Genomic DNA, 16779 nt, shown 5'->3' with positions numbered 1-16779 from the left:
CACATCCTGCCCTGGTCTCCAGTCCTGTTTAAAATTCCTTCCCCTCGTTTCTTCTGTCACATGTGTTCAGGAGTAGACTCAGGCCTGGCATGGGGCCACCAGACGTGCCGCGATTTCAGAGGTGTGCGGTGACATCAGTTTCAGTCCCCATAATAGGGACTGACTGACTCTAAAGTGATCCGTGCGAGAGCCGCCTATGTAGCTCGCGAGCTCTGCTTGTCTCCGCATATCAGAGGCTTGTGAGTTTAAATAGGGTCAGCTCTTGGGAAGCTGTCACTGGGATGGGAAGTGGGAAGGAGTCGTGCTGCACGGCACCCTCCCGTCCTTACTCACTGAGGCGGAGCGGCCTGTATCTCCTCTCTGCCTGTGGACACAGGCCCCGACGGGCCCCAGAGGGACTTTTGGATGCAGAGGACAGACGGGTCAAGGGTGTAGTTTCTTAATACGGAAAGAGCACCTCAGAGGGCCCAAAAGAAATAAGTTAAGAATAAACATGGTAGACGATTATAATTTAAAGGTCTGGTTCTTCGATGGAAAAGAATCCCTTAATGTTTACCTACATTTAACTTTGTGCATCTGCCGCAGGCCACCCTTTATCCTGGAAAAGATGAATTAAGGCCCAGCTGCTGTGTGTGAACACAAACAGGTGCATCTCGTAGAAAACCTTCCCTCTCGCCCCCCCGCGTGCTGCGTTCTCCTGATGCTCGGGGCTCCCGGGGGATTGCAGCCGCAGCCGGAGTCCCTTCACCCTCTCTCTGCACCTCTGGCCGGCTTTCCAGGGCGTAGGAAGAAACCCCCTAAATCAGCTGTGTAGCAGGGTTCTTGTGGGGCCCCTGGGCGAGCGGGTCGGAGCCCTGGGTGCCTGTCCTCCGAGGCGGCCCCTTTCTGACTCAAGCCAACTTCCTCCAGGCAGGTTGGTGTCTGTTCACTTCCCATCTGTGGTGGTGGGTGGTGTTCTGTTTTGATTCTCAGGTAAGATCTGAACCAGGCTGAGGAGCCTGGGGACTCAGGTGGCCTCCGATAAGTGGGATTCTCAGTTCGCGAGGTGCCTCCACAGGAGCGGGCCCCAGACCGCGTGGGAGAGGTCCACTGAAGCTTACTGTGTGTCTCGGGTCTCCTTCCCTTGGTCGGTCGTGAGAGTCACCTGCACGGCGAGGTCGGCTTTCCAGGGAAGGGCACTGGTGTCCTGCTTTTGCAGCCTAGCGCGGTGCTTCCCGGGCAGAACCAGCTGCTCACAAGCACGGGGGCGAGCCGAGGTGGGAGAGGCTGGGGCCTCCCTCGGAATTTGACATTCTTCAAAAATGGAAACACACTGCCCAGGTTTTGAACAATTAGATCTTCCCCTTAAATGTTTTCCTGCTATTGACTCATCAGTGTAGGAGGGTGTGTGCGGACTCTCCGTCTCTTTCTCTGTTGACTCTTTATTACAGGGTAATTTCTAGCCGCTCTAAAGAACAGTGGAGAGAATAATAAAATGAACCCCCGTGTGCTCATTGCCCCCATTTTTCAGTTGTTATTTGCTTCATTGTTTTGTGTTTATGGCTATTTTTAGTAACTTACAGACATGATGTTTACCCCCAAATATTTACGCATTTTTTAAAGACATTTTCCTTTTAACCACAATTGTCTTGACATTTTACTCTCTTCTAAACTAAAAAGACAGAACCCTCGTGAAGTTCACCCTGCTCCCCTGAAAGCTGCGTCCAATGGCGGCCAGGCTCACTCACCAGGCGGGCTCTTCTGGGGGCAAAGGGGCCCCCCCCGTCAGTGCCTGGCCCCCAGGCTGTGGCCAGGAGACCGTCGGGGCCAGCTCACTGCCTCGCAGGGCAGAAAGCTGAGATGAAGGGGTGTCGTGCTCCTCTGACCGATGGAACAATCGGCTTTGCTTTCAGTGGCCTCGCTTCGGAAGCAGGGCAGCCCCGAAATAGCCACTCCTGAGCTGCACTCACGGCTTGTCCTCGTTCCGGCCTGGACGCCCCGCGGGAGAGTAGGCCGCCCTGTGTCTCTAGAAGGGCAGCTATTTAAAGTTAGTAAATTAGGACCTAATGATACCAAATGGCAGACTTTTAATTTAGTTACAAATACCAGCTGATTGACACACCGGTTTCATGTGGGGTTTTGTTTTTTGAAACCTGCTGGATTAAATGAAATACCAAAGAATTTGCTTGTTTTAAGTGTGTTTGTTGCTCTTTTGAGCTGTCCCCCCAAGTTCCTTTTAAAAAGGGAATATTCAAAGCCTGGCGTCTCTGGCAGGGTGCTTCTTGTGGGGGACGCCTTGGAGCAAACAGTCCAGAATGTGAAAGCTCCCTGGCCTCTGGGCCGGGGGCTCCGGGAGGCACCGTGTGCCGCCCGGGAAGACAATGCCTGGCCCATCTCCCGCCAAACACAACCTCCCGTCGGAACCTGGAGCGCACGTCAGACTGAACCACAAGCTGCTGTGGGCCTGAGCTCTTCAGGTCCTTCCTCCGTCTGCCAGCTGTGACCAGGGGCAGGCCGCGTGCGGGGGTGGCACGGGGCGTTGAGAGCAAGACCTCCAGGAAGCACGTCTTCTAGAGGAGTGCGGCTCCTGCTCGCGGGGGAGGGCGGAGGCACTGGTGTCCTCCCAAACTTGCAAGCTCTCCCATCTGCTGCTTCAACGGTTTTAGGGCACTCGGTCTCCAGCCCCATCCCCACCCCCCGGAGGGTGGAGGTTCTGTGTGGGGCCAAAAGTGCCCCCCTCTGTCCAGTGTTGGGTCTTTCTGGTGAGTGGCCCCCACCCCACGTCCCCGCGTCCGCGTGGCCTCGGCTGTGGCCAGAAGGGACCTGTGAATCACCAGAGGCCGTCCTGTGCCGGGCAGTGGAGGCAACATGTGCTTTGTGCCGTCCATGAAATTATATAAAAACCATCTCTGTGGAACAAAACGATAAATATTAAGATGACAAAATAATACATCGAGATAAAAAGAGAACTAGCAAAGGGAAGGAAAAGGTTTAAGAAATAAAATTTAATTCTAAAATTTAAGTGACCTTAAAATCAGGTACCGGTGAGTAGGTGTTACAGGAAATGGAAAGCAATAAAAAATGAGCAGCATGACAAGGAGAAGAATGAAGATTCAACATACAGGTAATTGTTCTTGAAATACAGAAGGGAGCAGATGGTAACACAGCGGCGTGTGGGCACACAGCGCACTTTACCACAGGCGCGCGTCTGTGTCCTGTTCCAGAGGTTACCACGGTGGGCGCAGCAACCGTGACACATCTGGTATGTGCGCACGTGTGCACACAGTCACACAGGCACACGTGTGTACGTGCACACACAGCAAGACAGACACGTACACGTGTGTACACACAGGCACACAGGCACACGTGTGCGCGCACTACACACACACGGACACACAGGCTCATACGCATCACAACACAGACACGTACACGCATACACACACAGGTACACAGAGGCACACATGTGTGCGCACGTACAGACACACAGGCTCATACAGCAACACAGACACGTACATGTGTGCACACACCGTCACACAGGCACACATGTGTGCACACTACACACACACAGGCTCATACACACAGCAACACAGACACGTACATGTGTGCACACACCGTCACACAGGCACACATGTGTGCACACTACACACACACAGGCTCATACACACAGCAACACAGACACGTACGTGTGTGCACACACCGTCAGACAGAGGCACACGTGTGTGCGCACTACACACACACAGGCTCATACACACAGCAACACAGACACGTACACGTATGCACACACACAAACACAGCCTCACACATGCACATACACAGGCACACACATACACATACCCACACTCACACACACACACACACGTGTGCAGGCGCGCACACACACACAGCCGCTACCGTTGAGCTCAGAATAAACTGTTAGCGACTAGGACCTGCGGTGCAGGAAGAGAAGAGTGAGCTTCCGCCGTGAGATCCATTCCAGGATGGCTTTGACAACTTGCCATTAGGCTGCCTATTAACATAATTCATCATATTAATGGGTGAAAGGAGAAACATTATTTGATAAAATTAAAAATGAATTTTAATAAAAACTTGTAACAAAAATAGAAGGCTCCTTGCTTTGTGTGAGAGAATCTCTTCCACACCAGCCGCTGTCATCACTCTGTGTCTCCGTCAGTGCTGTTAGAACCCAGAGAAGGGTGTGGACTGACTCTAGTTCATCCAGCACATTGTTCTGGAAACGTGAGTCAGTATCATCCTGAGATGAGAAATCAACGTGAAAAGTGTACATCTTCTAAGGAGAAGGCTAAGTCGCATTATTTGTGTGTGATCTGAACCTCAGCTTTGCAAAAAAATAACAAATTAAAACACATGGGAGCCTACCGGCAGTAGCCGGCTGCTGACCGAGCACACGCATGGACGGCACACGGGCGAGTGCTGCCTCCTGAGGGTGCGGCGGGTGCCTGGGGCCGTGGAGCCCTGCGGGCGCACATTTCTTCATCTGGGCGCTGCTTGTACTGACTTTATCACGTCCATGTTTTATGCTCTTCACCTATGGTATTTTTCACAATAATCGTTTAAAACGTGTTCCCTTTTCTGTATTTAAAAATAGCCAGCAAGGAAATACTGGGAAGGAAAGGAATCTGATTTATAACAGCGACAGTAACAGACAGTGACAGGAACATGAACTGGCTCAGAACGCATTGCATGCATAGATAGAAAAATCCCATAAAACTTTGCTGATTGAAATGAAAGGAAATTGAATAAAAGGAGGGCTTGGCCACACAATTACATGGTGAGACCCAGTAAATTAAGGATATAAATTCTCCTTAAATTAAACCATAAATTCAACACAGTATTGACAAATTGATTTTGAGGGTCAACTGGAAGAACGAATGTTTGAGAATCGCCATGAAAATTTAAAAAGAAAGAAAGATTTGTGAAAGCAAACTCATCCTACCAGTTACCAGTGCATTTTGAAGGTACAGTTGAGAGTGTGGACCTTCACGTCAATGGAACAGAATTGAGATCTCGTTCCAAAAACAGAGTCTGTATGTATCCGAATGTATAATTCGGAAAAAGAATGAATTGCTCAGTATCTAGTATTTGGGGCACATGGCTCACCATTTGAAGTTTTTAAATCCCTTCCTCTTAACATAATAAAATAAATTCCAAATATAACAAAGACTCAGATGTGAAAGGGAAAACACAAAAATACTGGGAAAATGATCAGCTGAGACAATTAAAAAGCCATAAAGGGAGTGATAGATTTTATTAAACACAGATTTAAGTTTTGTACGGCAAGGAAAACAGTAAACAAAACTTAAAATACAGTTGACCTTTGGGCAACATGGGATTGAACTGCACGTATCCACTTAGATGCGGAGTTTTTTCAGTAAACACGGGACAGTTCTGTAAATGTGCTTTCTCTGATGATTTTCTTTTCTTTTTTTTTTTAATGATTTTTTATTATATTATGTTAGTCACCATACAGTACATCCCCGGTTTCCGATGTAAGGCTCGATGATTCATTAGTTTTGTATAACACCCAGTGCACCATGCAATACGTGCCCTCCTTACTACCCATCACCGGTCTATCCCATTCCCCCACCCCCTCCCCTCTGAGGCCCTCAGTTTGTTTCTCATAGTCCATAGTCTCTCATGTTTCATTCCCCCTTCTGATTACCCCCCCTTTCTTTATCCCTTTCTTCCCCTACCGATCTTCCTAGTTCTTATGTTCCATAGATAAGAGAAATCATATGATAATTGTCTTTCTCTGCTTGACTTATTTCACTTAGCATTATCTCCTCCAGTGCCGTCCATGTTGCAGCAAATGTTGAGAATTCGTTTTTTCTGATAGCTGAGTAATATTCCATTGTATATATGGACCACAACTTCTTAATCCAGTCATCTGTTGAAGGGCATCTCAGCTCCTTCCACGATTTAGCTATTGTGGACATTGCTGCTATGAACATTGGGGTGCATACGGCCCTTCTCTTCACTACGTCTGTATCTTTGGGGTAGACACCCAGTATTGCAATGGCTGGGTCAAAGGGTAGCTCAATTTTTAACTTTTTAAGGGACCTCCACACTGTCTTCCAAAGTGGCTGTACCAACTTGCATTTCCACCAACAATGTAGGAGGGATCCCCTTTCTCCACATCCTCTCCAACAATTGTTGTTTCTTGCCTTGTCTATTTTTGCCATTCTAACTGGCGTAAGGTGGTATCTCAGTGTGGTTTTGATTTGAATTTCCCTGATGGCTAATGATTTTGAACATTTTTTCATGTGTCTGTTAGCCATTTGTATGTCTTCATTGGGAAAGTGTTCATATCTTCTGCCCATTTTTTGATTTGTTTATTTGTTTCTCACATATTGAGTTTGAGAAGCTCTTTGTAGATCTTGGATACCAGTCCTTTATCTGTAGTGTCATTTGCAAATATCTTCTCCCATTCCGTGGGTGCCTCTTAGTTTTTCTGACTGTTTCCTTGGCTGTGCAGAAGCTTTTTATCTTGATGAAGTCCCACAAGTTCATTTTATCTTTTGTTTCTCTTGCCTTTGCTCTGATGATTTTCTTAACACTTTTTTCTAGTTTACTTTATTGTCAGAATGTAGTATATGTACACGTACAAAATACGTTCTAATTAACTTATCGGTGAGGCTTCCAGAAGCTGTTAGTCGTTAAGTTTTGGGGGAGTCAGAAGTTACACGCAGATTTCGTCTGCCGGAGGGGTTGGCACCCCTCACTCCTGTGATGGTTTGGGGTCAACTGTAAAATTATAAGTTGAGAAAAATTTTGTAACACGTAACAAAATGTTGATTCTGTTAATGTATAAAACACTGTTAAAAATCAGTAAGATGATGAGTACCCCAGTATAAAAATGCTAATAAGGGCATGAACAGGCAACAAGCAAAAGAAAAATACAAAGAACCCGAAAGTTATTAACTGGCGTTTAACCTCAAGACTAATCAAAGAAAGTCAAATGACATGTCATTTCACACCTGTCAGTCGGGCAGACGGTGGTTTCGTTTTTTATGATGACAAACCCGGTATTGGCAAGAAGTGAAAAAATGGGTATTTCAGCCTTAATGTGACAGTAAATGACAATTCTTTTCTGGAAAGCCATCGGACAATGAGGAGTAATTCAACCCAGGTGTAACCATCTGTCAGGCAAGTCCGCTTCTAAGAACACATCCTGAGGACAACAGACTTGGTGTTCGTACAGTGCTCACACATTGAGAGAGTGACGTTGTGTGTATCAGCGTTTATACCGTCCGAGGTGTACAAGGACAAGGTACAAAACAGCATCGTAAAGTGCAGGGTATTCATGTGACAGAGTGCTAGTTAGCGGTCAAACAGAATCAACCCATGATACAGACACGGCCCTGGATGAACTTCGGAAACATCACACTGGCTGGACATGGCCTCGTATAACAGTGCACACTGGACAGCTCTGCTTCTGTGAAATTCTAGAACAGAGGAGTGAGTTGGGGGAGGAATGAGAACAGATTTTGCCCCTGGGGGCAATGGTAGGAAGTAGGAATTGGCTGGGAAAGACAAGAGGAAACATTCTGGGATGTCAGTAGTGGTCGCTGTAGGGGTCTGGGTTGCACGTCGTCAGAAGTCGACAAATGTGTGGTAAAGATGTGTGCACTGTATCGTGTGTGGTTTTGCATCAAGGACAAAAGCAATAAGCCAGTATTGCGACGTCGGCATGCGTGCTGAAGAATCTAGAGGGGAGTGTACAGTATCGCCAGTTGCACCAAAAGGAAAGTGGATTCGTGGCGGGAGAGACAGAGCCGTGACAAAGCCAGTGTAGTCACATGGTTGTGGTGGAGCCCAGGTGCTGGGACACAGGCCTTTCCTGTAAAATTCTTCCAACTTTGTTGAGTGTTTGAAAATATTGGGGGGAAAATGTTTAGAAAAATAGCTATAATGTGTATGGCAGTCTTATGGAAAGAAACAAGAACCCAAGTGTCGATACTGGTTGTCTCCAGGAGCACGTGTGGAAGCAGTGGCCACATGTGTGCAGTGGTGCAGACTTATGCTTCCCCCGCATCCACGTCCGTACTGTTGGGGTTTACAGGGACGGGGATTTTCTTTTATCCTAGAAATCATTCGGAATGATCCAGTGTTTTGTAACAGTTGTCTTAGGATTTGGGGTAATTTTCACGTGTAATGTTCTGTACCTCTAATTTTTTATGGTAAATGCGTGTTGTGTTTTTAGTTAGGAAAATATATTTAATGTCTTTCCATTTTTAGACACAACATCGAGCAGTTACAAGATACTTTATGAGGTTACAGAGCTGGGGTTTTTTTTTTTTAACATTAAATAACTTGTTCATAAAATCTTGAAGCTACTTGCTTTCAAGAGTGACAGGAAAACAAGAATATGGGTGAAATATAAGAAACCCATAAAAATGACCACATCAATTTCGTACTGTATTCAGTTGCTCACGTGTATTTATCAGATAGCAGAACAATGTGTCAGGTACCATCCTAGACACGAGTTGTAGTGATCAAGAAGATGAGAGAAGTACTTTTACCCCCCGAACTTACCTTCCATGGTAAAGACTAGATACAAATAGCTGTGTAATAACACATCAGGGGATGAGAAATGCTAGCGTTAAAAAGCAGAGTGAGGGGATAGAGAATGGAGGTGTTGTTTTCCTTAGGCTGGTCAGAGGAGGTCGAAATCTAGATACAATAAAAAAGGAAATCTTAGTTTCCTGGTTCAAGGATACTGCAGGCCACGGGAACAGCAAGTGCAAAGGCCCTGAAGGCGGTCTCTGCTTGGTGTGTTGGAGGGACCGTCAGGGTGAATGGAGCAGGGTGAGGAAGGGTGAGCATGAGGATGTGAAGTCAGTAGTGGTTGGGAGCCGGATCCTGCAGGGCCTTCCGTGGTAGGCCCAGGTGAGGACTTGGTATTTCATTCTGAGTGGCAGGAGGCCTCTCGAGGGTTTTAGCCAGATGGAATGACTTATTTCAACATTTTTTTCTTAACATTACTCCTTAAAAGCCTCGCTCTGGCTGTTGGGTAGAGGGGTAGGCCGAGCAGGCAGGAGTGGAAGCAGAGAGACCGTTCTGGAAAATGTGAGAGATACTGCTGCTTGGTGTAGGGCTGTGGCTCTCGACGGTGGTGATCCTGCCCCTGAGAGAACATTCAGCAACACGGGGACACATCTTTGGTCATCACAGCTGGGGTCGGGGTGTGCTGGCATCTTGTGGGCCAAAGCTAGGATGCTGCTCCCTGACAGAGATCCAGCCTCAGGTGTCCATGTGCCCGGCCAGACACCCCGGCCTGGGGGATCAGCACATGGGAGGTGAGCAGGGCTCAGGTGCCGTGAAACTGCTTGGAATGGGCGTGTCTGACAAAGAGGAGTCGGAAGGGCCCGAGCCTCTTCATGAGCTCCACCCACCACCAGGTAGCGCAGACAGAATAGCGCCACCTGTCGTGTTTGTTGTTACGGTGATCGTATCTGATCTTCCACCACCTCTGATTTTGCCTGCTCTTTGGCCTCTCTCGTGGCCAGTAACGCTCTCAGCAGGGGGAGGAGAGAGAAACCAGTTGTCAACAATCCTGGTGCAAAAGCGATCAATATTACCGGCTGAAGCAAAATCCGTGGGGCATCAGTGACTGATCTGTCCACGCTGCTCTGCGTACAACTACCCTGAGTCCTTTAACGCATGCTGTCCCTGTTTTTAATTTTCTGTTTGATAGAACTTTATATTTTCAGCAGATTGCTTAAAATGCCTATTTCCCAAATAATAATTAAGTTATTTTTTATAATTTTTAAGTCTTTGCTGATTCCAAAATCTGGTCAACTATGAATCTGGTTCTTTTACCTGTTTTTCTTCTTGATTTTAGAGAGGAGACTCCACTGTGGGAGCTACAACAAGAGGCTCCATGGAGTGTCTGGCTCTGTGCTTGCAGGTGGTTTGGTGGCAGGACTGGTGTCCTTTGGCTTTGCTCGTAGTGCTGGCGTGTGGCTCTGAGTCCTGGAGCATGGTTGTAACGAAAGCACGGTGCCCCCTCCCTGGGAGGTCAGTGGAAGGCCAGGTGTGGATCAGGCTCCTTCAACGTGGCGGGCCAGCTCTCCCTGCTGGTGCGCTCCCTGGGAGCGGGTGTTGACTGTCTCAGTGCGGCCTTCCGGTTACTGTCTCTTCGGGGGCCCCAGGAGTCTCCCCCTTGCGTGTGCAGGGCAGCGGTCAGCCGGGGACTCCAGGAGATGCTCCGCCAGTGAGGTGACTGCTTTCCGGTTGAGCATGGCCCCCGCGTGCTGTGTGGATTGGGGCGTGCCCGCGGGACTCGCTGAGTAGTGGTGGACTTGCCCAGAGTTGTTCTGGGGTCACTTCCCTTCTGTGTCTGCCAGTATCCATTGGCTTCTTGGTGCTTTTACATGGTTGTTTTTGTATTTTGTCCAGAACTGATTATTATTATTGATAAAGGGACTCGTCTGATACAAATTATCCTATCATCATTGGAATCCAGAAGTGCCAGTGGATGAGTACGTTACAGATTTTAAGACAAATGACAAAGGGGCACAGTTTGTGTAGGACCCAGAATTACACTGGAAAATTCCTTTCCTGAAGACCATTTTTATCCACCGAGAGACTTACCTGAACCCGCCAGAGGAGCTGCGTGTGCCCTGGTGCCGCGGGGGCAGCGGGATGGCGGTGCATGGGGGGTCCTGGCAGCCAGCTCCACATCCCCCCACCCTGGAGGCTGCCCTCGGGAGCCGCGTGTCCTCACAACTGCCATCCCTCCTGGTCTGTCACCCAGCCTACCCGACCACCTCGCACGTGTCACACCTTGTCTCCCCAAAGGTGGCCTGGTGCTTGTACCCGTCCCCTCCCCGTGGGCCCCCTGGCCTTCTCCGACCGTCCTCCACTTCTCGTGTCCCACTAGTGACGCACAGTCCTGTAGGTGTGCATACCCGCTGTGGGCCTACTGGGTGGTTGGAGGGGGTTATTTGAGCGTCATCTGTGAAGCAGGTGAATTAAATGTTTCACATTTCTCCCACTAAAAGCTGTAAGTTGCCTTTTTACTCGGTGTTACAGTTGCTTCTTCCCTGCTGTGTGCCAGTAGCCCGGGCAGGAGGCAGAGGGGTGGCTCCCTGCCCCCCCGTTAGGGCGCTCGCTGTCCGGCCGTGTGCCTTGCGGGAGTCCAGGCTCAGTGTGACGATGCAGTCAGGTGTGTGATAAGCAAGTGATATCATCGAATTCGCTGTTTTGTGTTTCCTCCCACATTTTTCTTTGTGTGCCGGAAAGTCATTCATGCTCGCCCATCCTGCCGACACCCTCCTCAGCTTGCTTTCTTAAGAAGGAAAAAAGGGAAGAGAAGCAGTGTGTCCTTTATTTGGGCAGACGCTTCCTTTCCTGTCTCGCCGGGGCCCCTCCCCAGAGACCCTATGTCAGATTTCTCTCCCTCCAGGGACAGGCTGGCAGTCGGGTTTTCTTCATAAGTGGGAAAGCTGCCAGGATAAAGAAACCCCCGCCCCACCTGTAGGCCCTCGTGTCCCTGGGGGACTGTTGTATTTCCTGTTAAATGGCCCCTCAGTGTGATTCACTTTCTCTCCTTTCTCTGCAGGTTTTGCATGCAGAAATGCGTTAGTCTGGTGCCTGGGGTCACACTGGATTTAATAGAAAAGTAAGTAAGATTTTTAAGCTGTGTGGCTTTCGGGGTCTGCAGGCGCCCTTGGTTCCCAGGGGCACTTCCGGTCAGCGTGGGGATGTTTCCCTGTGTGTGGGTGTGTACTTCCGTTCTCTGGCGAAGGCCGTGTTGTGGCTGCTGCACTGGTGATCAGTGTAGGACGCGGCTCCACGCGTGGCCATGTTAAAAGAACGAGAATGAAAGCTGAATACTTCTGAACATTGACCAATACTCCCAACACTAAGTCAAAGCAAACGTACGGCTGCACACAGAGGCTGTCTCTGCTGCCCGACTGCCATAGCTGGGTCATAGCCTAGCACCTACCCAATTTCCCCCAGCTCGCCTGGTGATATTCTGCACGCCCCCCGCCCCTGTTCTGTGTTCTGTCTCAGGGCAAATGTCACGGCCCAGTCCAGCCGTGTCCTTCGTGGTGCACTGTGGTGGTGTGGCCTCTCCTCGTCCTTCCAGGTTGATGCGCGGCCGGCTGCCTCCTGTTGTGGACCTCCTTGGGTCCGAACTACTCTGTGGCTCCAGACTTGACCTGCATCACGGGTGTGTGTGTGCACGTGTGTGCGTGTATGTGCGTGTGTGTGTTTGTGACACTCACCTTGACTCATCCTGGTTCATCTAGGTAGTTATTCTTAAACCCTCTGCCCTGGACACCGTTTCTTCTGGGATTAACATACAAGATAATAGTTTTCTAAGTCTTGATACACAAAATCGTGGGTGAGAACCGCTAAGGCCTGAATTTAATTAAATCAGGTAGGAAAAAGCAAATATACTTCTGGGTTTCTCTCCTGGAAAACTCCTTGCCTGTGTGTCACGGAAATAGACAAGAAGGTTACACCTAAGTGTCCACCATTGCGGGCACAAGGGGAGAGGTCCTGCCAAGGACTGCGTGCTCTGTGGCCGCTCCGCTCGGCGTGGCGCAGAACGGTCCATCTGGCGTGCTGCTAGTGGGCAAAGCAGACAGAGACCAGTACACACAGGAGGCTGCCACGAGTATGTTTACACCACGCATGCCTCTGCGTGTGTGCATACAGGTGAAACAGACATGAAACGGTGGGTCCGTTGTTCACTCTGAGTGGGAGAGTACAGGGGGAGGAGCTGTGTTAAATGACATAGGTTTCTTTTCGTCTTTTAAATTTTTCTATGAGAATAGAGACACATGGGATGCCTGTAAAATAAAGAATCAAGAAACTATAACTAGGGCACCTGCAAACAATTCACTGAGTATAATTACTCTCAAATTTTGAGTAACTGTCTAAGGAAATCATGTGACTGGTCTACTTCAGGGTGCTTTTGTTCACAAGCAAGGTGGGTTATGGTGGCAGGGATTGCCGTGACATTGGTCGGTGCTGCACTAGGTTAGAAAGGCCAAGGCAGGGGAGCGGGGGTGAGGTGTGCTGACAGGTGAGGTGCAGGCGAGCAGGAATCACTGGAGCGGGAGAACCAGGGGAGGCGGCAGGCAGGGGAGCCAGACGTGTTCTGTCGGTCAGGGACAGACACAGCGGTCAGAAGCAGGGACTGCAGGCAGGTGTTGGCTTGCAGGGGTCAGCCAGGGCGCAAGCCTCGGGGTTGGGTGTAGCGGACCGCACACAGGCAAGCCGGCCGTCTGCCTTCCTCCGTTACCACTGTTCAGCGCAGCACCGCGCAGCCGCGGCTCAGATTGCGGGCCGCGCTACAGTCCGCCGGCAGACAGTGATGACCCGCTCTAGTGACGGTGCCCGAGCCCGCTCGGCGCGTGCTCCCCTCCCTATCTGCGCTGTGTGGTCCCTGCCTGCTGTCCACGCTCGCGGTCCGGAAGCGGGGGCTGCACTGTGGTGCACACGGGCTGGGCGACACGGGGGAGGGAGGGCGCACGTGGAGCCCTTCCTCCCCCGTGTCGCCCGCGCCCTGGTCAGTCTCGCTCTGCCCTGCCGGCGGCCTGTGGGCTCGGGGCTCCTCCACTCACCCTCCGGCTGCTCCTCCAAATTCTAAGCCACTTTCACCTCCAGGGGCGATGACCCAGAAAACCGTTTACGAATGCTAAACAAACAGTGTAAGCCTGGAGAAACTGATGTGGAGAAAACTTTTAAAAATAATAGAAGACTAGGTCCAGTCAGCCAGTGGGCTTGCTTGGGTTCCTTGTCGGGATCGCAGAGATTGCAGAGCTGGCTGCCCCGGGGAGCTCCGCAGGCGCTCTTGGGCCCATTTCCCTCCATCGCCTGTGCTCCCATCACCATATACAGACCAGTATACAGACCGGGGAGGTGGTGCAGAGGCACATTTCATCATGGCGAGGTCACGCCTGGTGACCTGTCCAGAGAGGTCTTGCTTTACCTTTTCTTGTTGTTCTGCTTCCCACCTGCCTGTGCCCGGGGCAGACTCGTGTGCCCCTCCCCCACCAGGCAGGGCGGGAACCCAGCCACTGCCCCCGTGTCTGTGTGCTGCCCTGTCCCGTCCCAGTCCCTCAGCACGGTTGTGGCCGCTCCCAATCGAACACCACCTGTGCTCGCTGAGCCACACGGGAACAACAGCACCACGTGTTCTGAGTTCTCCAGAGTAAAAGGAGCTATTAAAAATCACATAAATGAGAAATATGTATTTTTTCAGTTACTTCGTTAAACCTTCTGATTGTATGGAGAGGAACCTGGCATTCGATTCGGCTGTGCTTCCTGATGGCATCTTGCACCCATGGCAGGGCTGGCGGGGCAGCCAGGCCTCCGGGGACTCTGCTCCCCTCACCCGGACTGTGTCAGGACAGCCGGCTCCCACCCTGTCAGCCCCCCAGATGTAGAATGTGCGCAGCGGCTCGACAGCCTAAGCACGACCCGCGAAAGAAGAAACTTGTGAGATTGGACTTCATCAAAATTTAACATGTTTACTCTCTGAAAGACACTGCTCAGACAATGAGACAAGCTGCAGACTTGGGGAAAATATTTGCAAACCACAGAGCCGACAGAGGACTGTGTCCAGAGTATATAAAGATATCTCAAAGGAAAAAATAAGAAAAAAAAAAACAATTCAAAAATGGAAAAAGACCTAAAGAGATACTTTACCAAAGAGAATTTAAGAATGGCCAGTAAGCCCAGGAAAGGTGCTCAAGACCTTCAGGCATTAGGGGAACGCGGACCCAAACCACACCAAGCCGCTTCACACCCACAAGGTGGGTCAATAAAACAAGGCTGCCGAGGGTGCAGGGCGGCCAGCACTCCCACCAGCCCCTGCTGCGGGGGGGGGGGGGCAGCCACGTGGGACAGCCACGCTGTGGGAAGGCCACACTGTGGGCCCACTTGCAGGCACTCGTCCGACAGGAATGAACCGTCCGCATGAGAACCCGTGGGGGGGCGGCCATGTGAGACAGCCGCGTCATGGGAAGGCCACACGGTGGGCCCACTCATAGGCACTCGTCCGACAGGAATGAACCGTCCGCATGAGAACCCGTGGGGGGGCAGCCATGTGAGACAGCCACGTCATGGGAAGGCCACACCGTGGGCCCACTTGCAGGCACTCGTCCGACAGGAATGAACTGTCCGCATGAGAACACGTGGGGGGGGCGGCCATGTAAGACAGCCGCGTCATGGGAAGGCCACACCGTGGGCCCACTTGAAGGCACTCGTCCGACAGGAATGAACCATCTGCATGAGAACACGTGGGGGGTGTTTGTGTAGGTTTGTTCATCACCACCTAAAACTGGAAACACCAGAACGTCCTTGGGGTGAACGAAGAAGCAGAAGATGTTTCGTCTAGGGGGCACAGCCTGCAGGAAATGGCGGGACATTTGACACATGATCACATGGTGGCCCCAGAAGCACCGTGTGGAGTGACGGCCAGCAGCTCCAGGGGAGACACCTGGTCTGGTTGCATTCACAGGACATTCTGGAGAAGACACAACTCTCGGGTCAGAGACGGGAGTGGGAGGGAGTGTGGGGTGAAGGGATGTTCACTGTCCTGGTTGTGAGGGTGGCCACGCAGGTCTGCACATGCTAAAATCAGGGAACCGCACACCCAAAAAAGCCAGTTTACTACATGACGATGCAGAAAACAATAGGTAATGTGGGGAAGTGAGATACTGTGTAAGGGAGCACAGGTCAGAATGCCTCCGGTAAGGCACAGCAGGAACAGCCTGGCTGGAGAGCTGGGGTGGAAGGAAACTGAAGCCAGGATTTGGAGAGGAAGTGGCTCTTCCATGAAAGGTGCCCGTTGTTTCATGGGAAGCAGCTTCACTCTCATTGTGAAGACTGGTTCGTGAGGATTGCGAAATAGACGGAAGCACCCTTACACGTTAAGATGGTAGTATTTTTCGTCAAGCATTATTTTCCTAATTCATGACATCAGGGTTTGCGGCAGCCGGTGTCTTTCCCAGAAACACTTAGGTTTGTGTCTGCCCAGCGCTAAGGGCGTGCATGTACACGTTCGCCTCCGTGGGCCGGCACCGCCCTGTCCCCTTCTCCACCTCCCTCCTGCGCCCAGGGATGCTACACGGTTGGTCAGATGCGGGGAGCTGGCATGGGTGATTCTTCTTTTTAATGTAAAAAGAAAACATAGTAAATGTGGACAGCAGCACTTTTCACAGTGCTTCCTGCGCACAGACGGGGGCTGGAAAGAACATGGACCTGGAGCGGTTGGCCGCGGCCCGAGTCCAGGCCCAGCACTCAGGAGCTACGCTCGCAGGACAGCTCTGTCGCCTCCGTGTCTTCCTCATCCTGAAGCGGGGCGCCGTGCGGGCCTGACCAGGGGCTCACTGGTACTGGCGGCTCTCAGCGGGTGCTAGGCCACCCCTCAAATGCCTGTCCCCTAACGGCCCTCCTCGGAGTGGCAGGATGGACGGTTATATTACTAAAGCTCATCCGGATTTCAGATAAAGACGGGGGGGGGGGTGGGGGGGACAATGTCCTCACGCACCTATCCCGTTCGCCATCAGCTGGGTGCCGCCACGTGACTTTGGGAGAATTCTGTATTCACGGCCCGCGTCTGCAGTTGAGAAGAAGCCATCCTGGTTTCAGGGAGGTCTGCTCACTGTCCAGATTAACTGGGATGGGCTATGGCATGAGCCCCACTTCTCCTTCAGGCCGTCGGGGTTGGAGCTTCCCTTGGGGTCGTGGTGGGCGGAAGAGGTAAGAGCAGGTCGTTTAGAAACGTCAGGTCTTTACTGCAGTGACTTGGCCGGG

The 16779-nt window shown here is 50.9% G+C and overlaps 1 protein-coding gene across 6 annotated transcripts in view; it reads left to right on the top strand.

Moving 5' to 3' along the window:
- RPTOR (regulatory associated protein of MTOR complex 1) overlaps positions 1-16779 on the top strand; it is a 329837-nt gene that overhangs the window by 182435 nt on the left and 130623 nt on the right. For 5 of the 6 annotated variants that reach the window (XM_026483938.4, XM_057317686.1, XM_057317685.1 and 2 more), the window contains one exon: positions 11564-11623. The exons of the other annotated variant lie outside the window; for it this stretch is intronic. In XM_026483938.4, the coding sequence (XP_026339723.2) occupies positions 11564-11623 (60 nt within the window). The remainder of the gene's footprint in view (positions 1-11563; positions 11624-16779) is intronic. 6 annotated transcript variants of the gene reach the window in all.

The sequence above is a fragment of the Ursus arctos genome, unplaced genomic scaffold (genome assembly GCF_023065955.2).
Source record: "Ursus arctos isolate Adak ecotype North America unplaced genomic scaffold, UrsArc2.0 scaffold_24, whole genome shotgun sequence".
Taxonomy (NCBI): domain Eukaryota; kingdom Metazoa; phylum Chordata; class Mammalia; order Carnivora; family Ursidae; genus Ursus; species Ursus arctos.
The sequence above is the reverse complement of the archived record's forward strand: the minus strand, read 5'-3'. Positions and strand labels throughout refer to the sequence as shown.